Source organism: Coturnix japonica, chromosome 17, assembly GCF_001577835.2.
Source record: "Coturnix japonica isolate 7356 chromosome 17, Coturnix japonica 2.1, whole genome shotgun sequence".
NCBI lineage: Eukaryota > Metazoa > Chordata > Aves > Galliformes > Phasianidae > Coturnix > Coturnix japonica.
In genome coordinates, this window is record NC_029532.1 from 3,494,813 (window position 1) to 3,515,916 (window position 21,104).

At 48.3% G+C, this 21,104-nt stretch overlaps 1 protein-coding gene across 2 annotated transcripts in view; it reads left to right on the top strand.

Moving 5' to 3' along the window:
• LOC107321846 (collagen alpha-1(XXVII) chain-like) overlaps window positions 1-21,104 on the top strand; it is a 110,001-nt gene that overhangs the window by 55,917 nt on the left and 32,980 nt on the right. For both annotated transcript variants that reach the window (XM_015879255.2, XM_015879256.2), the window contains exons 18-32: window positions 61-114; window positions 256-309; window positions 1,152-1,205; window positions 1,501-1,554; window positions 3,402-3,446; window positions 4,372-4,425; window positions 5,682-5,726; window positions 10,040-10,093; window positions 12,271-12,324; window positions 12,937-12,990; window positions 14,930-14,983; window positions 20,007-20,060; window positions 20,350-20,394; window positions 20,550-20,594; window positions 20,790-20,843. In XM_015879255.2, coding sequence (XP_015734741.1) covers window positions 61-114; window positions 256-309; window positions 1,152-1,205; window positions 1,501-1,554; window positions 3,402-3,446; window positions 4,372-4,425; window positions 5,682-5,726; window positions 10,040-10,093; window positions 12,271-12,324; window positions 12,937-12,990; window positions 14,930-14,983; window positions 20,007-20,060; window positions 20,350-20,394; window positions 20,550-20,594; window positions 20,790-20,843 — 774 coding nt within the window. The remainder of the gene's footprint in view (window positions 1-60; window positions 115-255; window positions 310-1,151; window positions 1,206-1,500; window positions 1,555-3,401; window positions 3,447-4,371; window positions 4,426-5,681; window positions 5,727-10,039; window positions 10,094-12,270; window positions 12,325-12,936; window positions 12,991-14,929; window positions 14,984-20,006; window positions 20,061-20,349; window positions 20,395-20,549; window positions 20,595-20,789; window positions 20,844-21,104) is intronic.

The following is a 21,104-nucleotide window of genomic DNA, read 5'->3' on the forward strand; positions in this document are numbered from 1 at the left end:
TGGTCTTTTTTCATGCTTCATTGTGTTTTCTGAAATATCCTATCTTTCTTTCTATTTCAGGGTAGCCACGGTTTGCCTGGGCTCCCTGGGGCACGAGGGAAACCAGGCCCTGTGGTAGGTAACCAAATGTCCTCTGCACCCCGATGTCCCTTTCCAGAGGTCCAGCGCCCGACTGGGCAGAGCTGAGCTCTTCTAAACAGAAAAGCCAGCAGCCAGGAGTTCACTTCTCTCTGTGTTTCTTTCTGATTTCTGCAGGGAAAAGTTGGTGACATGGGTCCGATGGGGTTTCCAGGACCTCCTGGCCCTGAGGTACGTCCCACCACCTCCTCTTCCACCTTTCCTTTGCTACTTTCTGCAGCACAGTGCAAAGCAGGACATCCCATCATTTTGCAGAAGGAAGATTCAAGTAAAGGGGGATTCCAGAATGCAGCCACTGGTGCACTGGAACATCCCCAGTCTGTCCCCATGGGCACTGCTCTATCTAATCACCATGGTGTCCTCTTGACTTGCTGCAGTGATACCTTATATTTGGGATCAGCTTCTCCCAGCGTATCACATTCTTTCTTTCACATAAGCAACCAAATCACATCCACGTGATGCTGGAGAGCCTCTTCCTGCACAACGGGTGCTCTGCTTTCCCTCCATCAGTGCTCTGGTATTTTACTGGGCCTGGAAGGGCTCTCGGTCAAGTGCTGCCACTTAGCAATCCTCGCTCTGTTGCTATTGGAAATAACCACAGATTCCTTTGTGTCCTCAGCAAAGGGAAGGAGCTGCCAGCTAATGAGCGTGTCAGCACCTTTCCTAATTCCCAGCCTGCTGCCCTTTGTCGCCGAGGCGTGCAGTTCCTTTCTGGGAGCAGTGAGATGATGTGCTGACTCGTAAAGATTAATTAAAACCCAAATTGCCGTTTTTAGCCGCTCGATGACAGGAAAGCCTCGTAGCAATAAATCTTCCAAGGGGATGGACCGAGGGGGAGCGGCGGGGAGGGCTGCGGTGCCGATAGATGCTCCATTGTGTTCCAGCCTTCCCTTGGGATGGCCCACACACAACCCCGATGGCTGAGCGCTCAGCCTTTCCTCCAGGCTCTCATAAAGGGCTGCTGCTTGTAGACATCCTCAATGTGTGCCCCAATGGTTTCTTGTCTTCTTCAGGGCTTCCCAGGGGACATCGGCCCGCCAGGAGAAAACGGCCCCGAAGGTCCAAAGGTGAGCAGAGCTCTGTGTGGGGTGGGAGGCAGCCAGGAAAAACAGAGGGGTGGGAAAGGGGGGTGGGCAGAAAGCCTTGTAGGGCCCTTTGGGCTGCATTTCAGCTTGGGCTGTTTGACTTGAGGTTCCTCCAAGAGTGGCGTTTGCTTTTTATTTTTAAAGCTTTTTTTTTTTTTTCCCTATAACAAAATTGACGTTGGATGATGTCCTGTGGCTGTGAAAGAATTTCTTCTAATGGCCTTTTTGAGCTTATGTTACTGTTTTTCTGAGTATCTTTTCCTTTGGCTTTTCACAGGGGAAGCCGGGAGCGCGGGGTTTACCTGGGCCAAGAGGGCTGCCTGGACAAGAGGTGAGCATCCTCAGTCCAAAAGCACATGGTGTTTAGAGAATTGCATTGCATTTTGAAGACTCATGCACACTGAAGTGGTGCCTGTGATCCAAAATCCTCCATTCCCTCTGAATCTGGAAGTAAATGCTTATATTTACCAGTCAGAACCACGCAGAGAAGCTTCCAAAGGCTGCAGCGCTGAGACCTTTGCTTCCAGTCCCTGCTGACATCTGTTGACCTGAAATGCTGCACTGGCATTTCTTCTCCAGTCTCTTCCCCCACACCCACACACACTTCAAACGGATGTTAATGCCCCTTTCCCTGCACACCCCTCTGCACAGACATGCCCTGACCTGGCTTTTGCTTTCTGCTCCTTTTAAGTGTGTTTTCTTTCAGCTGTGAGACCTGCAGGCTCTGTTCCCTTCGTAGTGCAATACGGTTTGTAAAAAGACCACATCAGCTGAAACTGCTGTTCTGCAAAGATTTGTTTGCCCCAGCAACTCTGAGCCTGCAGCTTTCACCTCTCATTGCTTGGGAAAAACTGAAGCTTCCTTCCATTTGCAGTCATTAAAACAGGACAATTGCCACTGATCTGATTATCCTGGAGCTGCAAATAACTTCCTAGCAGCTTCCATGGCTATAGTGTGGTGGCTTCAATGTAGTTCCTTCTCAGTCAGACCAGTGTTTGTCTGGAGTCAGGAAACGTTATGCAACTCCATGCACACATGGGCAGGAGCTCGGTGTAATAGCACTGACCATCCTGGCTTTTTCTGGGAACTCTTTTGCTTGCCCTCTAAATGCAATTAATGCAAATTAGCTCATTTATTTGCACTGAAATAGGGAGGGAAAAATATTCTAGGCAATTTACAAAGGGAATCAAAGCTTTGCATTCCAGGTTCATGCAGGCATGACCAAGCTGCCTTCAATTTACTCTAGTCAGCAAGCTTAAAAGTAAGCCTGAAGACATGGACATGGACTTCAATGTGCTGAAGGACTTTAAATGTGCATCAGAGCACACAACGGTGCTGCTGTTAGCTCAGGCCAAGGCTGTGAGTTGCACCTTTAGGAGTGTGCCATGGTATGGGTGTATGTCTGAGCCAGCTGAAATGGGTGCCCAGCTTGCAGTCCCAACCTCAGGCTGCCAGCTCGTGCCACTTCATTACCGCAGCTTGACCACTGAAATGAGAGCAGCGAGAACAGCGGCTGCCAAGGGTGCTTTTAATTTCTCTCTTGGCAGTTGGTTTTGGACACTTGAGATAATTTTTGTGCAGCTTAATTGAAGGTCTCCTAGAAGCTGTAGATCTGATTCTATCGCAGTTGGTGTAGAGCCAAGGGAGAAAGCTGAGTCCAATCGCTGCGTGAGATTTTGAGATAGCTCCGTCCTGCAGCATGTGTAGTCCCATTTGAAGGCAAAAGGGAAACCTCCACACTGTTGCCAAGTGGTTCTGTGGGAAATTTTGCAACTCTCTTTTTGTGGAAAAGAAAAAGAGTAGAAGGCTCTGCAGCATCCGTATCACTGCCAGATCAGATGAAGTAGAGTTCTGTGAGCATATCCAGTGTATCCCATGGGCTAAATCCAGCCATGAGAAGCCCACACTACTGATATTTACTTTGGTCAAATTTTGGGTGGCCTTTACCAGCAGGACTTGACTTCAGATTTTATTTCTGAGGCAAGGAAAGAGGAGCTTCAGAGATGCTGAGCTGCCTGCTGTGGGGTTCAGAGGGACTCTGTTGTTAAAGTGTGGCAGCTGTGTCTAACCAGCCTGTGTCTAACCATTGTTCATCCTGCAGACCTTTCATTCTTACTGCATGGTGAGTCCAGACTTTGTCACTACTTTGCTCATTATTTTAATTTCTTTTCACCTCAGGGAGATGAAGGACCCATAGGACCATCAGGAGTCCCTGGTTCAGAGGTGGGTGTCAGTGATTTACTCAGTTACTGTCAACTCCATTCACCTTGCAATGAAATTTAATGTAAAGCTTCAGACGTTCTGGTTTGGGAAGTCATCTGCCCTTCTAGAAAATAATGTATTGTCCATAGCTTGGTCCAGTTTCTTGATCCAGAGTGGCTGAAAGTCAAGGAAGAGTCTTTCACAGGGTGAGACTCCAATTTTATAACTTGTTTAAGGTCTCAGACCTTGAAAAACCCTCTACTGTTCATTCTCTATATAAAACACTTCAACAGGGATCCATTTCTCTAAGCAGCCCTGATTGGTTCTTTTGATTTATAGTATTTTTCAATGAGAGTAAAAGACTAAGGAAGGAAAAAGACAAGATACTCAAGCAGAGTCATTTTTGACATCTACATCACAAAGAACACAGTGATGTATTGCAGAAACACAGTTAGGAGAAACAAAAAGAGCATTATCGTATCTCTGAGCCTGCCAGCTCAGGGTTTTATGGTGGTTGTGTTCATAGTTGTCATTGCACGATAGTGAAATATCTTGTAAATTGAAATCTGTGCTGAGAGCTTCTAGGTGGATCAGGAAATAAGTATTTTATATTTCCCCTGCTTTTCTAGTAGACACTTCTGTTCCTATCTTGGAGCAACACAACAGATATGGTTAAGACAGTCTATGGAAGAACACGAGCGCTGTCCTAGCTAGAGGGAAGGATCAGTATGAAGGGTCATTATGAAGGCTCTTGGCTTGGTTGATTATAGTCCATGCATGATGTTTCTGATGTGATGTTTAGCAGTGGAATTGAGACACAGGAGCATTGCTTCCAAGCTGAGCATTGTCGTATGGGTTTTTATAGGCACGCTGCTGTAACCCAGGGAAGTTACAGGAGTGTTATTATTTTGCTTTTTTATATTTATTATTCTTATGTGTATTTCAGGGTCGACCTGGCCGGAAGGGATTTCCAGGAAGACCTGGTCCTGATGGTCCCAAGGTGAGCAACGTGTTTGTTTGTGGTCAGAGAAGCAGTGAGCGGAAGAAAGAACAGATAGAGGGATGTCCCTGTTCTCACCCTCACCATTCTCCAAGCCCAGGGTGTTCGGTTCAGAGAGCACAGGAGAAACAGGTTTATCTTTTTCACTGAATTTTGGGGTCTCAGATCTCACTTGATACTTTCACCTAAAAGTATGGTGATGCATTTTTTAAGCCATCTGCCTTATTATAAATAAGAGCGTTCCTCTTTTGATATGAACATCTCCCCCCCAATCACTTCATCTTATTTTCCATTGTTTCTCCACGTTTTTGTTTTAAAACAATGCACATCATTTCTATCCCTGCTGCCTAATAAGCAGCAGGAGGTATCCCAGAGCAGCCCACTCCACAAACCCGCACTCGAAAGGAAAGAGAGAACCCAACAAAAACAACCTCTTCAAACAGTAAATAGCAAAAATGTGGTCTGGCAGCGTGTCTGGAGTATCTGCCCACTGAGAAAATACAGCTGCCATCACCCGGAGACAATAGTGCTTAGTGGTGAGTGGCCTCTGGATGGCCCATCCAGGACACGGTGCTGGCTTTCAGCGCTGCCCCTATATCCTTGGCAGATCTGAAATGCTCCCCTTCCTCTTGTTTTCCTCTTCACCCCTCATTTTTCTCATTCTCTGAATTTCTCTGATCCTACACTATGATTTAGCTCATGTGGGTCGTTCTTGTGGTTTTCATGCTCTGTGTGACAGTAATGTGCCTATGGTTGAGATTTTGCAAGAGCAGGAGCAAGGTCATCACTGCCTGGGAGTATTTGTGTTGCTTTTTATTATTCTTTGTTCTTTCCATTAGCAGAGAGTTTCTTACATCCCTTATGTCACTCAGGCACGGCTCCTATCCACAGTGTCACATACTCTTGCTTTCACCAGATGATGCTCAGATCCTTAGGTTAATCGTGGTCCTTTCCTACTCTCTTCCTTTGGCTGATGTGTTTGGGCTGTTGCTTTACTCAGTTGTTCTGATATAAATGATATGGGTAGAAACCTCCCAGCTTCAAGAGGTCCCCCAGTGACAACTCATGTCTCGTTAACCATGAGGATAATCACCCAGGGATGGCCTGTGCTACAGGAAGACAGGCAGCTTGTGTTTCAAGTGATCTTTGAAAGCTAAGGGAGCTTTGTAAGATGTAGCTTCTTGCTGTGTGTGCTCACTGAGGGGCTGACTGGGAGCTCTGAGTAACCAATTCCCCCTTCTCTTCTTGTGACACAGGGCGAGCCAGGAAACAACGGCCGGCCGGGGAAAGTTGGTGAGCAGGTAAAGTGCTTGTTTGCATGTCTGTTTGATGATCTCCTGTGTTCAGAATGTCCTGGGTGATAGGGGTGCAGGCAGAGGACGGAAGCTGGGGGTTTCTGGCTACCTCCACCTGGCTGTGCTCCTGATGCTCCAGATATGGGAGACATGTCATGTAGAGAGGCTGAAGCTCCTGGTGAACAGCACTGACAGTGGCCATGGGGTCTGTGATAAACTGGGTGTATTCACATATGCAGTCTGATAAAGTCACGGTTCACTATAGCACATAGGAATGGCTGTGCTTCTAAAGATGAAGGCATGGAAATTGAATAGATTACAGATTTCTGCCTATTCCTCTTGTTCCCAAAAGGGAAATTCCCAGCTTTGCTTATATAGGTTTGAAGCATCTCTGCCCTGAGGTGCTGAACTGCTTTCAGAGGAGGCAGCACTGGGTAAGATTGACACTGAGCTGCATTTCACTGTACCGCAAGAGAGAACATTCTGCTGGGTTACCGGGGGACATTCATCATCCCTGTCGGCTTCAGGGTAACCACAGGCATCAAGGAAAAAGAAACAATCATCCCCATGTCTCTGTGATTGAAACCTACCAAGTTGTCCACCACCATCCCTGAAATTGCAGCCACGGAGCCTCCGACGTGTTCTCTGCATTCCTACATGACCACAGCATCTGGCCCTGGCAAGGATGGTGGTGCCACAATGGATTCTATGCTTTTCAGTACCAAAGCTTCAGTAGAAGTCAAGGATATCAGGTCCAGGTCCCGGTGAGAGAAGAACTTGTGGCAAAAAACAGCTGGCTCTGGCAGTGCCTACCTCCGTTCTCAGGAGGCACCTATTGTATCACAGCTAAAGATGAATGCTTAGAAGTGCCTTAAGAACTTGAACAAGATGTTGAAAGACAAGCCATCGTTGGGATTGTTATGCTTTAATGTCCCTCAGGACTGACCTTGGATGAAAACTGTAGGCACTGTTCACTGAAAAGAAAACACAGCTGGCCTCCGCTGACACCAAGACCAGCATGGTGGTATGAAAGCTGCCTCTTTTATTCTTAGTCAATTAGTCTCTGTCTAGAAATATCACCCAGAAAGAATTTCCATTTCCATACCAGTTAAGTCGTTAGAACAAAAATGTCATGCCAGATTAGCGAGAAATAACTTCCCTTCCCATCACACCTTTGCTGGACAACGCTGGAGTGTTGCCTTCTCATTCCTTCCTGCACCTGAGCACCAGCGTTTGGTGGTGATGCAGGGCTGGTTTTTGCAGAGCTCTGAGGGTTGAGCTTACAAGGTCGCTCGGTGTTGTAACCTTCAGCTTATCCCTGTTTTCTCCTTGGAGATCTTGGTGCTCAGATGCTCCAGACTTGCCGTGCAGACCTCCCTGCAGTCCCATCTGGCTGGAAATGCTCAGCAGGGCAGCATGCAGAAAGATCTGCCATCCATCCCACTGGAGCTCTTTTCACGTGGACACCTCTTTAGGCAAACACAGGCATTTCTGTAAGGCTTCCAGTGGCTGTTGAGCTCTGTTTAAGAAGAGGAGTATTTAATCCACGGGGCACTCTCTGATACGTTGTTTTTCCATTGCAAGGACGCTGACTTGGGAATTGCATTCATAAGATGCTTGCTGCCTTCAGATGCTGGAGGGACTCCAGCTGCTGAGTTCTCCTGCACCCTGAAAATGTATGATTTAACCCTTCCTTGCCAGCATATGGAGACAATAATATGATGAAGAGCCACCAGCCTGCCTTCCCAGAGCTTGGAACACCGAGCAGGTTGATCTCACTTGAGATGGCACACTGATGAACTCACCAGCTCTGCACTAGAGGATGAAAATACCAGCCGAGGTCTTTGCCAGCTGAAAAATACTAAGGATGACCCACCTCCTTCATGAGAATGAGGTTTTGTCATGGCAGAAAAGCTTTTGGAGTCCTTCCTCCTATAACAGAAGCTCATGTGGCAATGTTATGGCCATGTCCCCATCACACACCTTTGAAAAGAGCAGATAACAGCAGTCCCATGGGGTATGTCTTCCTTGGAGGCAGCATATTGCCCAGATAGCCGGTATTACTCTGGAGTAATTTGTCAAAGGAAATCAGCACCATCACTTCTCTCTGCAACGGATTTTCTTTGCAGTGCTCACACAAAGGACAGAGGTGCATCAGTTCTGCAGGTGGGATCTGACACGTGGAGGTGGGAGTGGATGGGTCACAGGGCAGAGAATTGCACAGCGCCTTCCCAATGCATTCACCTTTCCCTCCAGCATCTTTCCAATCCCCATTCAGGGATTCATTGGTGCTCAAGGGCACGTGTTCCTTTCACCCACATCCCAGAGTGGAGCACAGTGCAGCCCTGCATTATGACTGAGCTCCAGTGTGCAGAGGGTTAAACCGCATGGCTTCTCTATGCGGGTCAGAGCGTCCTCCCTTAAATGCAATATTTACTGTTTTACTTTCCCTTTCTTTCATCTGAATGGGAGGATTGTACATTGACTCCCTCCCGCCCTTTGTCCCTGCTTTGTTTTGTTTTGAGTTCTGGCGAACCAGTAAAACAGAAAGGCCAGGATCGGATCCTGCTGGGAGCGACTGGCGGTGCCGTCCCCGGGAGACCCCGCTCACGCTGCGATGCCGTTCCATCCTTTCTCTCACATAGGCAATGATTTATGCAGGGCTTCAGTGCCGACTTGCTCTCTGTTGATGAGAGCAAGGGGAGGCGGGGGGGTGGTTTAATTATGGCAGCGTTGGAGAATAAATGGGGAAAACCAGACAGGAGTTAGGAATTGCAGCCCACCAGTTTCCCCCTTTCCATCCCCCAAAGCCCCAAGCAATGTTTTAACAATCTCCATCCCTTTTCCACCGTGCCCTTGGCTGGGGCACGCAGCCGGAATCACAGCAATATGCTGAACCCTCCATCTCATATAAATGTTTTACATTCTTGCCTATGTGCTGTGCAGCCACCGCTGCTGGGACTTCATGTGCACCGTTACATGGCACTGCCTGGAGCTGTGTGTGGTGCAGGGCTTCTTTTCCAACCTCAGGAACCTGTTAAAATACATCATGCTGCAGCCATTTTGGTGTAGCATCCACTGTTCGCATTTGCTTTGGTTTAATGTTGGCCACCAGTGACTCTTCTGGTCCTTCTATCTAAATATTCAGTGACATGCAGCAGTTATCAGCTAAGTATGTGCACTTGTGCCTAATTGGATGGGTAATTGATTCAGCAGCCTTCAGCAATGCCACCCAGTGGTAACCTTGCTTATGCAGATGCTGAGCATTTGCCTGCTGTCCCAGTGGGCCTGCACTGTCCTGTCTTCAGTGATGCTCAAAGGGTGGCATTTAATTGTACCATAGGAAGAACATTAACGCATGAAGTCTCTTGGCATTTGGAGTTCACATCCAGGCAATACCAATGGACAATGCATCCTGTCCATGCCTTGCTCAGCACCCAGAAGCACTCAGGCTGCCTCCCAAAACTCACTGGATTAACTAACTAGAGATATCTGTCTCCCAAATGACCATTGCTGAGATTGGGGACAAAATCATGAGGACTTCATAGTGAGAGCTGATGGTGGCACAGAGGACAATTCTTTACATCTCCAGAGCCAGAAACCCACTAAGTTGGTAGGAAGGATGCTGTACATCAGTGCTCCAGAACCTGAGCTTGAAGTGGCATGTTTCCATCTCCCTATTTATCAGCAGGTCTGTGTTTTCTTCATTGTCCAAAATGCCGTTAAATACTGACTAATCCTGATTAGCCCATTTTTGGGGTTATTTTCCCGAGATAGTTTATGAGTAGTGGGACAGATCTGCTGCCCTGCTGACCCCTCAGACCTTTATTTCCTGTCAACATCCCAATAACGTGACACTATCCGAGACAAAATGAGTTTGCACAAAAGTCCAATTAACCCAGAGGAAATCTAGCCTGTGCAGCAGTGAAAATAATGGTGACTCCCCATGTGTGCAACCCGGGAGCTCCCGCTGTCGGTGCTCTTGGGGAAGCTGTGCTGACATTTAGGGAAATACTTGCAAAACAAAGCCACGCTACGAGCTCGGCCTCTAGGAAATGTGCTTAACTCATCCCCTATAGTGTGTGCTGTGGCTCTCGTAGATCCCAGTGCTGCCGTTCCAGCTGGTCCAAAGCAAAACCAGCTGTGGAGTTCAATGCTGCTATGGCTGGAAGCACCCTGTCTGCTCTGGGAGCCAGTGGGAATCACTGAGCAGCATAAAGGGGATGCTGGACTGCCTCAATCAGCAAAGCAGACCAAAGAAATTGTTTACTTTCCAGCAAGTAGAACCGAGAATTAATTGTGCTTTTCTCATTCCTTAGGGTCTAATGGGATTCATTGGTCCAGTAGGGGAGCCTGGAATAGTGGGAGAAAAGGTAAGATTGCTGGCAGTGAATCAGTTGCTCTGACTTTTGCAGGATGAGGGAGACTGGGACAGGGGAGGATTGCAGAGGTTTAATTGTCTGTGCAACACCCAGCTGGGAATGCAGCATGTCCAGGGTGTCTGAGCTAGTCTTGGGCCAGGCACATTAGCGTGTGTTTACCCTCTAAGGAGAGGCTGTCAAATATCCTTTGAAAACACCATTTCTTTTAAGTTGTATTCATTCATAATCTGCCAGATATGTTGTGTCTGACAGTCAGTTCTGCTTTTTGTTGCTGTTATTGTTCTTTTTTCCTTTCCTGGGAATGAAGGGACTGAATTAAAGGAGCCATCAGCCCTGGTTCCTGGTCAAGGGGACCAGGTTGCAGATGTGTGCAGAGATGTGCTTGCTGCCTTGTTATTAGGGGCATACAGAACCAGGGCTGAGCCTGTGCTCAACAGGGGGCTCACCAAATTCTCAGAGGCAGAATGAGAGTGCAGACACATGCCCAAGCAAAGGCTGCTCCAAACCCCCTCCCCTTTTCATTTAACCAACCCCTTGCTGTCTGCCTGCCCAGTGGTTGTGTTGGGCACGCTGCTAAGGGCTGGTGCCCTCTGCTGTGCAGTACTGATACCTGCTTCTTCCAGGAGGAAAAAAAGACTTTATTTTCTATAAGAAAGAAGTAAATGCCCATTAATTCATTTTATTTCCCTTAGGGTGTAAAATGACGCATTCCACACCTCAGCTCTCCCTCTCTTTTATCCCTCCAAGCTCTGGGTAGGGATGTCCCACCTCTGTGACATTACATTGTGTTTGCTGTAGGTGCATTTCATTGCTGCCTGCAGCAGCCCTGTGCTCTCACTGTGTCAGGGCAGCAGCAGAATCAAGCTCAGTCCAAAGTGTCAAAGCACTCAAGGAGTAAAAGGGAGGATGTGGTGTGAGCTGTGTTTTACAGAAGGAAAACAGGGATAAAGCTGTGGAGCGTCTGAGTCGCTGTCTGTCAGTGACTGAGAGAGCTGTATCTGCTGCCTTGAATTAAGTGAGGAATGAGGAGTCTGCCATGCAGGAGATGCGGGAAGTAAATTCCCATCTGGTCCTACTGACTCCCATGCCAATGACCACGTGAGCTATCCTCCTGCTGCAGACTGACTCTGTACATGGCCGTGTTACATTGGTGTCAAGGCAAACCCTTTGAAAGTCTGCCCTAGGAGATCCTCAGCACAGCTGCGATTCCTATCAGGCTTCTCCTTCTCTACCAACACAAACTTAGAGATGACAAAAATAGCTATCATCAAATCAAAACCTCAACCAGGCCTCCAGTTGGCATAGCGTCCTGCAGCTTACTATGTTGCTGCGAGCTAAATGAAGTGGGAAATGTGCTTTCGTTAGACAGAGCTGAGTCAGCAATCTCTACCCTGAGAGCTGCAAAACTTAAGACTGAAGCCAGTAGGATCCAAAGATTATCAAAGAGAACAATACAGTTAATACGTACTTAATAAAATCCATACATTCACAGGGAAAAAAAAAAGTATGTTGGTTTACAAGGGCCAACTGGTGACAACACACACTCTGGAGCTTGTGTTTAATAAGATGCTTAGAGCCCAGAAAATGTTTCCCCTTACAGTATAACTGCTGGAAGGTAGGTCAGAATTTGGGCGTAAACTACTTGGCAGCATTTGCTGACTCCTCCTTCCTCATCCCCCCAAGCACACAAGTATTACACACCTAATTCCCTGTGCATTGCCAGGGCTGTGGGGGCAGTGGTGGTGGGAATTGCTGCTGTCCCCAAAAAAGAAGCAGTTGAGATCCCATTGCCAGAGCCACACACCAGTGGTCAATGATGACCAGTGGCCTTCTGTCTGCAAGCATCATAGCCTTCCCTATCCTTGGCCAAGGGTGTGCTTGGAGAAGTGACACCTTCTGCAGGTGGGGTATGTTATTTATTTCAGTGCCAAATGTTTGAAGACACATCTCTTGGGATACACAAGGTTGGCTCACACTTGTCCGTTATCTACTCTGATGAGGTGGATAGCAGAAAAAGGATGATTTGTGTTCTGTGCCAGAAGCCTTTCTGCTAGAAATCTGGTAGCACAGACTGCAGTGTGGGGATCTTTTGTTCATTTCATTGCTGTAGATCATCACGTGTAGATCACAATTCCTCACTTTCTCTCCCAAACCTTTGTCTCTCCCAGGGTGACCGTGGCTCAGTGGGACCCCCAGGCCCTCCTGGAGACAAGGGGTCGATGGTAAGGAGTAAGTCTGCATTCTCTCGCTCTCACTGCTGCCCCTCTGTCTGTCCTATGGGAAGGATAAAGGATCCTGGTCTTTGGGTTTGCATGAGAATAGCTGAAATCCTTCCTGTCTCTGTAGGATGGGGATGCCATTTGATTGTTTATTGAGGTATTGCCATTCCCCAGCCTTAGTCTCCCCTGCAAAGAGCCATTGGGCTTCTATGTGTGTTCTGCATCTCCACTGCTGAGCACGTGTTGTATCAAATGGAGACACCCAAAGGATTACCTGCAGGCCTCAAGCTGTGCCAGGGGACATTCAGACTGGATATCAGGGGAATTTCTTCTTAGAAAGAGTGGTGCTGTGTTGGCACAGACTGCTGGGGAGTGGTGGGTACAGCATCCCAGGAGGTGTTCCAGATCCATAGATAGAACACTGAGGGACATGTGGCATGGTGGGGTGGATCAATGGTTAGGGCTTGATCCTAAAGATCTTTTCCAACCTTAAGGATTCTGTGATTCCACAATGACCTTTTCCTTAGCATCCTGGCTTCTGTACAGTGTACCTCTCACTTGGAGAGCTGGGCAGATTGCAGGGACTTACACCAGATATTCTTCCTTCCCTTGCAGGGGCACCCTGGAATACCAGGAGCAGTGGGTTTTCCCGGAATCCCTGGACCAGCAGTAAGTAAAGTTTGCCATCCCTGTAACAGTGCATAGCAGCAGTCAGCATCCATATCCTGGGTGTTCTTGTGTTGAGTCAAACAACTGTGTCTCAGCTGATTCGAATTTGAATTGGTCATCAGCCTCGTGGCAGCTCTGCCCAATGCAGGAGCATGGGGATGCTCAGTGCCCAGCAGCGGCAGTGGTCCTTCCACTTCCTTCAGTGCCCTGTTCTCCTGCAGGCAAACAACCAACAGGTTCATCCAAGCAAAATGTTTCCTCCAAGGCTGCGTTTTAAAAAGTCATAATTCAATAAGTCAAACTTCCCAGCAAAGCCAGCAAATCAAATAATCCGCTAATATTAAATCCCTGCTCTTATTAACTGCAGCTGTTTCTTCCTGTTCCTCCACCAAACAACCCTTCATTATTCGCTTCTGAAGCCAGACCTGTGGCATGTTGTTGTTATTTGTCCTCAGCTGTTATGCTCCTCAGGAGGAAGCTATCCAGTGAGCCTGATTAATTCAGCAGAGGGTGAATGGGAAGGAAAGGTGTTGTTGGTGGTAGGAGATTCTGCCCTTGATTTCAGCTCACTGAGGGTTCTGAATTCCTTTTCCCTCTCCCTGCTCACTGCCATGATATACTTTCTGTGTTAGTTTGTGGTTTTAAAGATGATGTATATACACAAAGGTAACTAAAGGTTACTCATCTTCTGTAATACTTATTTCACATTCCCAGCATGGTATCTAATTGCTGCTCTCCACGTTTTGCCATCCCAATTAATCTTTTAATAAGCTACTTGGGATAGCCCGAGTCTTTCAGTAGGATATTCCAAATACCAACAAAGAATTTCATTTCAGCATGTGTTTATCATAGAAATCTCTATAAAGCAGGCTTCTAACACATCCACTGCTTGCCTTGCCACTCACTACTGACCTCACCAGCCAAAGGGAGATTTACTGAGATTAGAAGTAAAGTTGCCATAAACCAACCTTTCCATTTTGAGCATGAACAGCTCAGTGTTTGTGTTCTGGACGTGCACGCCATGCAGAATAACTCAGCTCCAAAAGTAAGATCCCTATGAGCGGCAGTCATAGAGGCAGTTGGGAGATCACAGCCCAGCTCTGTTCTGCTCCTTGGTGGAGCTCTCAGGGTTGAAGGTTGGCAGAAACTATTAACATATAAATAGCAAAGTTGATGTGGAATTTTTGAGAGAGTATGAGTGTGTCATTCTGAGGTTTTCTGACAGCAGAAAGGCACCAAATGCAAATATAGATTTTTAAGTTGTACTATAGACATAAGTCCTATTAACTGAACACATCCCTCATATCTGAATCTGATACATGCTGTGACCGAAGAAAACTCTTAGATTTTCTTCTGTATTTCCCATATGTACTTATTGAATCAAGAGAGAACAAAGAAAACTCGAAGCTTTTCTATAAGGGTGAGAGGGACACCAATAGTCTGAATGAAAGCAGTATCTGTCTGCCAGCATGGATATTTGTGCAGCATTCACAGGGCAACAAATGCTCAAAAATAAAAGCAGAGCTTGGCTGAAAAAGGCAAACTTGGATACCTAACATGAGGTGTCTGATTCTGTATTTGGATGAGTGAAGAAAACGTCCTGGTTATGATGATGTTCTGTGCCGACACGGAGCAACAGCTGCTTTTAATAGTTGTGGAGGGAATTCTGGATGCTCAACTAACTGGATGCTCAAGTCGTACCATTTACACAGACATCTCAAGCGTACAGAGCTCAGCCAGAAAGCTTGGCCTTAATTCTCGATAACTGAGACACAATCAGTGAGTTCAGGAAAAGGCTGTTTACAGCCAAGAAGATGCGGCTGTGGGTTGGCAGGAGTTCAGGAGCCCACCTGCTGGTAGGGGCTCTGTGGCTGATGGGGGGATATGGGGTATCACCTGCCCACCTCCCATGTCCTCACTGTGTTCCCTCTCCCTGCAGGGTCCGGCAGGAGCCCGCGGTGCACCAGGGATCAGAGGGGTGAAGGGCCGTCGGGTAAGTGCTCCCTGCAGGCTGCAGTGCCTCTTCTCTTTTGGCCTTTGGAAGGGGAATCAAGAAGGGCAAGAAAGACATTGAAACCCTGGAGTGTGTCCACAGAAGGGCAATGGAGCTGGGAGAGGTCTGAGTGCAGCGCTGTGGGGAGCAGCTGAAGGAGCTGGGATGGCTCCATGTGGAGCAGAGGAGGTTCAGGGGAGTCCTCATCACTCCCTGCAATCCTCGAAAGAAGCTGTGGTGAGGTGGGGTCGGCCTCTGCTCCTGTGGAACAGCGGTAGGATGAAAGGTGATGGCCCCATGTTGTGCTGGATGTGATGGGGGTGAACAGAAGTTTGTCCAGGAGTGCTATTGTGAAAGGAGTTCAGCCTGTCCCGGTCCCCTGCAGTGTCAGGCAGGGTTCATGGATGCTTCTGGTGAGGATGGTGAAGATTTGGTCACCTGAGGGTGGGTCACAGCTGGGGGAAAGAGTACATGTAAAGGACGGGGAAAGGCGCCTGTGTTCTGCAGGGCTGTCAGGAATGTGTTTGGCACTGTCATTTACAAGTGTGGCAAGTGTTTTCCTGTGTGTTTTTCCTACCCATAACACAAGGCCTTGTCTTTATCCATGTGTATCTAGCAGCACCAGCATAAAGCACGTGTGAACCCTTGCCCTGCCTGGGGACAGCCTGCCCCCCAGCCTGGCACTGGGGCACGGTGCTGCCAAGCACTGCTGACAGTGCTATGAGTGCATGTTACACTGGGTGAATATTTCACAAACACTCAGCATCAACTCACTGTAGTTCTTCCTGCTCCATTTGGGTGACAGCCGACAGCAGAATGACCTCCAGACCTGCCAAAGCTGCTTGTTTTCCTGGCTATGTCCTCCAGCTCGCTTCCCACTGAGCTCCTCAGTCTTTCTTCTTCTTCAACGGGACATTCATTGCAGGAGCATCTCTGCTGTGGGTTGTTTCCCCTTATCCAGCTGCTTTACAAAGTATTAATAACAAGCACGCATGTATTCTGCTGAAGGCCCCAGTAACAACATGTTTTGCATTTCTCTCTCCAAGGACCTTGTGATATCTGTTTCCATGTTTCGTTTTCAAAGACGTAGGCTGAAGTAAACTAAACATTTTGCTCATCCCCAGACTCTGCTTCTGCTGCAACCCCTGCCTGGGGAATTCAGGACATCCCAGGGCTGTATATGTTTCCATATACCAGAGCTAATACTCCATTTGAATAGCTGGGACCGGCAAAAGGAAATGGAATAACCAGCTAGAAAGCACTATAGCTGCAGTTATGTGCTCTGGAACATCTCTATGCTTTAGAAGAACAGCTAGAATGGCACCGATGACATCTAAGCCCAGCAGATGTGTATGGGGGTTCAGCTTTGAGCTCATGGCTGGGCAGAACATCTTCACCACTGCTCCCATCAGAGGAAGTTCCCTGTGTCCTTGCTCTCATAGTGCCTCTGGGAGCCAGGTTTCTGTGTGCTACACAGCAATCATTTGAGCTGTCCGGGCTCTCCATGAGCAGATGGATGAGAAAGTGGAGGCATTCCACTGTGGGAGGCGTTGAGTGGACGATGGAAAATATCTCAAGGTAAAAGTGCAGCAGGGAGCTGAACGGGAAATGCCTTCTGAATGAATCCCAGGCTGCCGGCTGTGCAGGCTGTGGGAGAGGTGGGAGCACACTGGGTATGTCTGCCAGAGGTTCTGGTGTGTGCTGGGGCAGGAGTGCCCTGCTGTCAGCACTGAGTGTGTCCTCATGGCAGCAGCTGCATCACTGCAGTGTTGGGCTCCTGGCTTGTGCAAAGCTCACTCCTGTCATGCAATCATAGAACAACCCAAACTGGAAAGGACCCATAACGTTCATCTAGTTCAGTCCTCCTCAGCTTCTTACATCTCTCTTGGTCTGAAGTCCTTGAGCCAAAGGGAGGACATACCTGACCAGGCCATTTTCAGCTCCACTTGTATCAGCAGGAGGGATGAAGGAGATATTTATTATCGTGGTCATAAAAGCAAGAGCCGAGCTGGATCCAGTTCCCAAGGCAGAGGTCAGCTGGCACAGCAGAGAGCTGGGTTTGGATGTATCTGGATCCAGAGGTGGGGTGCCAAGCCCTCAGGAGCGATCCTGCAGCACACCACTCCTGCCAGTGATGTCCATCCCCAGAGTGATGTACCACATGTCAAAGATGTTCAACTTGGCAGCTATGGGCTGTGTTTCCTCTCCAGAACCACAGTAATACAATCCCTATGGAATTTGCAAGACGGGCATCCTTTCTAAGAACCCCAGCAGAGAAAAGGAATTTGGATCCTACAGATTTCAGTGAATATGATGCAGGAAGGTTGGTGTTGTAAGGACCAACAGATCTCCTGCATGGAGGACTTCTGGTTTGTATCTCTGTCTCTCACGTTTTCTTTCTCTTTGTACTCTCAGAAGATATTCCAGGCACACAGCATTCTGTGTTGCTTTGCTTTGTCCTGCTATTCCAGCTCTTGCTTTTCTCAGGACAGGGAAACGATCCCCAATTGTAATTTCAGACATTACCCTCTGTCTATCCCTGTTTACAGAAGGGACGTAATTCAATTCAGAGTGGAAACATGAATGCAGCCTCCGCCAGATGTTTGTGGATTCCATGAGCTCTGTTTGTGGAGACTTCATTAAAGCAATTTCACTTTTGAAGAAAACGTAAATAGCAAATATGGTTTTGATTGTCAGGAACAATGGAGCCTTTTTGGGGTCTGTATTTATGTTGTGATAGCTTTTGAGTTGTCAGGATAGAAGTACAACTTTGGAAAAGAATATCCTTAAAGTATTGTGACTTGCTTTGCAGTCATGACAAGGCATTGTTCCTCCCCATCTCTTTGCTTTGCACATCTAACCAATACTGAGCAGTCTTCCACAGACACGGCGTCCCCTCTGATTCCCAAAGGATGAGGAACTGAGACCTCCAAGTCCAGCCTTTCTTCCCTTCATCCCTCTTCGGTTTAGCTCTTGGACATGTGCTTAACCTTCTGTGAGATGGCCCTTCTCCATTCTTCTGGCCAAGATAGCCATGTTTGTGGAGTTCTCTTGCTGGATGGAATGCTGGCTTTCCAAGTCCCAAGCAACATTTCTCTTTTCTACCTTGCCACCATGTCCCTGCTGAGTGCTTGTACACCGTTAAGGCTGGAAAAGACCACTGAGATCATCAAGTCCAACCATCAACCTATCACCACTTTGCCCACTAACCGCAGCCCTCACATGCTGACACCAGCAAGAAAACCATTCTCACTGCATCTCACACTCCATTCTCAGGATGGGATGAGCCCGTGCCCTCGTGTGCCCAGGGAAGGCAGCGTGCCGTGCACCGCGGCGTTGGCACGGGATGGGCTGGAGATCCGCCAGGACTTTGCTCACCCCTTTCTAACCAGCGCTGTCAGGAGAAGAGAGATTTGAAGATTTCACTAATTGGCTGAACGCAGCCTTCCCTGTCAGGGCGAATTAGGGGAAGCCTTCATCCTGGGTCGGAGCCCAGGAGGCTTGGGGAAGATGAAGCTTGCCACATGCATTTACGAACACGGGGTCACTTTCTCCTCCTTCGGGTCAGGCGCTGATGAGATGTGTTGTGATGGGATTAGCCAGGTGACTGCTGCGAAGGGAGATTGCCCTGGCAGGTCCTGCCACGCTGCTGACAGGGCTCTGCTGGAGGAAATGTGGATATGGCAAACAGCCCTGGCTGCAGCGCAGTGCTGGGGCACTGTCCCTCTGCCCATCCACCCCGCAGCCAGGCAGAGCTGTGTTTTACTGACATGCAGTGCAGGCTGTTGGTTAGTTTGTCTCTGGCGTTCTCAGCGGCACGGGGTTTTGCCAAGCACAGTGGAAGTTTTTGCATTATTTTATATTGACAGCGTTTGTCTGCTGTAACAATTTGGCCAAGTTTCCTGCGCATCTTCTGCTGTTACACTGCTGTTCTTTGTGAGTCTCTCCCTGTGCCTGTCATTCTGGAGTTGCTTTTCTAATGCGTTGGCTCCCTGATGCTCTTATTACTTTTGGCACTGGGCTCGCATCCCGATTAAGCACATTGGCTCCTGTTTTCTCTATTTCCGCGTTGGCCCGCTCTCAGAATTCCTCTTACCATTGCATTCTAGCACCGCTCTGTGTTATTATTTATTATTTATATTGCAGTAGCGCCTGAGAGTCCCAGCTGAGATCACAGCCTGCTTATGAACATGACGTGCATTAATACAGTCTCTCAGTATTCCCTTTTTATAGCGTTTTATTTTCCCTGACCACGGCTCTGTTTATTCTCCATCAGTGTGACATGTGGGTTTCTGGGGTTCGAGTGGTGCGTTGGGCTGTGCATTCAGCTCTACTGCAGCTTGAAACTCAGTCATGGGTCCTCTTTGCAAGACCAGGGCTCTCAAAGCCCAGGGCCCTTTGGAAGAACACCTTCCCCTCCTGATTCACACCTAAGCTGCACCATGAGCTCCCCAGGATCCCTTGGTGTCTGGGCTCTTGTGGGTTCCACCAGCACCTTGGGTGTCCTGACCACGTCCCTCAGTGCTTCACCTCCATGGTTCTTGAAAACCTCTAAGGGTGGTGACCCCACCATTTTATAGCCTTATTGCCCCAGTTGTGACCACAAAGCAGTGTGATATGCCAAGGAGCAGTTGGAAAAGCAGTGTTTATAGGAAGGAAGAGATCTGATATCAATAAGGCTAGAACTGTGAGCCTGTGCACTGCAAAGCCGTCATTGTGTAAGTGTTGCCTGAAAGTAAGGCTGTTCCTCACACGCCTTTCTCCTCTGGCTTTGGTTTGCAGCTGGTAATTAAGTTTAAAAGGGAAGAAAAATGTTCTGGTGCTGTGTGTTGGCAAATGGTTGGAAATGAAACAGAACAAAGCACAGAAGGGATCTTTTAAGCCCTGGACTGCTCTGCTCAGCCTCCCCACACGATTGGCTTCTCCAGAACTGCTCTCATTGCCTTCCATGTGCCACAGATAGGGTGCTGCTGTATTTCCTAGTGAGCCAAACCCTAATTTTTCCTCTCTTGCCTTTTTCCAGGGTGCCAGAGGGCCTGATGGACCAGTAGGCGAGCCAGGGTCACGCGGTGCCAAGGTGAGCATCAGCTTGGCTGAGGCTGCTCTGGGCTGTGCTGTGGACAGACCAAGGTCCAAAGCAGTGTTTTCTCAAAGAGTCTTGGGTCATGTTGCTCATTGCCCAAACTCCCTGCTGGTTGGGGTGCTCCTCATAGCAGGGTGCTGGGCAATCTGCCTTTCAAGAGCTGCAGGGAACTGGAGGGGAGATCTGGTGCAGAAAAACACAAGACTAGGTAGGCTGGTGCAGAAGAGCATCACCGATACTGTTTGTGCTCCTGTCAATGTGTGTTTGTCTTCTTGCTTTGCAGGGCCGTCCAGGGGAGCCAGGCAAGCTGGGGCCAGATGGGCTGCAGGTATGTCCTGCAGCCAGCACCTGCCCAGTGTGGCAAGGTGTCAAACCCCTCCTGGGGTGCACACAGTGCCCAGGGACCTGCAATTTCTCCTGGCCAAAGCACCACAGGTGTCTGAGCAGATCCAGCTGTTAACATCTGTCACTGTGTGTTCACAGGGGAAGATGGGTGAGACTGGGGAGACAGGATCCCGTGGCTTTCCAGTAAGTGTTCATGAAGAGTGCTTCCTTTTAGAAACTCATTTTCACTCTAGTTCTTCAGTTTTGGGTCCTTGGTCCTAAAGGAAAGACTTTGACATCTCGCACTCCAACTCTTTGTTGGAGCTTCTGAGATACATTACTGCTGGAAGGCACAAAGCATTGCTCTGGGGCTGATGTTGGTGTGTTTCTTTTTCCTAGGGTATCCAAGGGCCTTCTGGACCTCCAGGAGCAAAAGGGGCACCAGGCGACCCGGCAAGTGCCTTATGACTCTCTCTTCATCTGTCACACACAGACACCTCATTGCTTTTCCTGTTTGTCCCTACTCCTTCCCACTCCCAATATCTCTGTCTCTGCCAGTTGCAATGAGGTCAGAGATGTGAAAGACTTGGCTAGAGCCCTACAAGGCAGGAGGAAAGATGAGGTCAGACCCCTGAAAAGCATAAAAGAGGCATGGATCAGCATGGAGAGTGTAGGAATGGGCTGGATTTTGGAAGGAAGTGGGAAAAGAAAGGC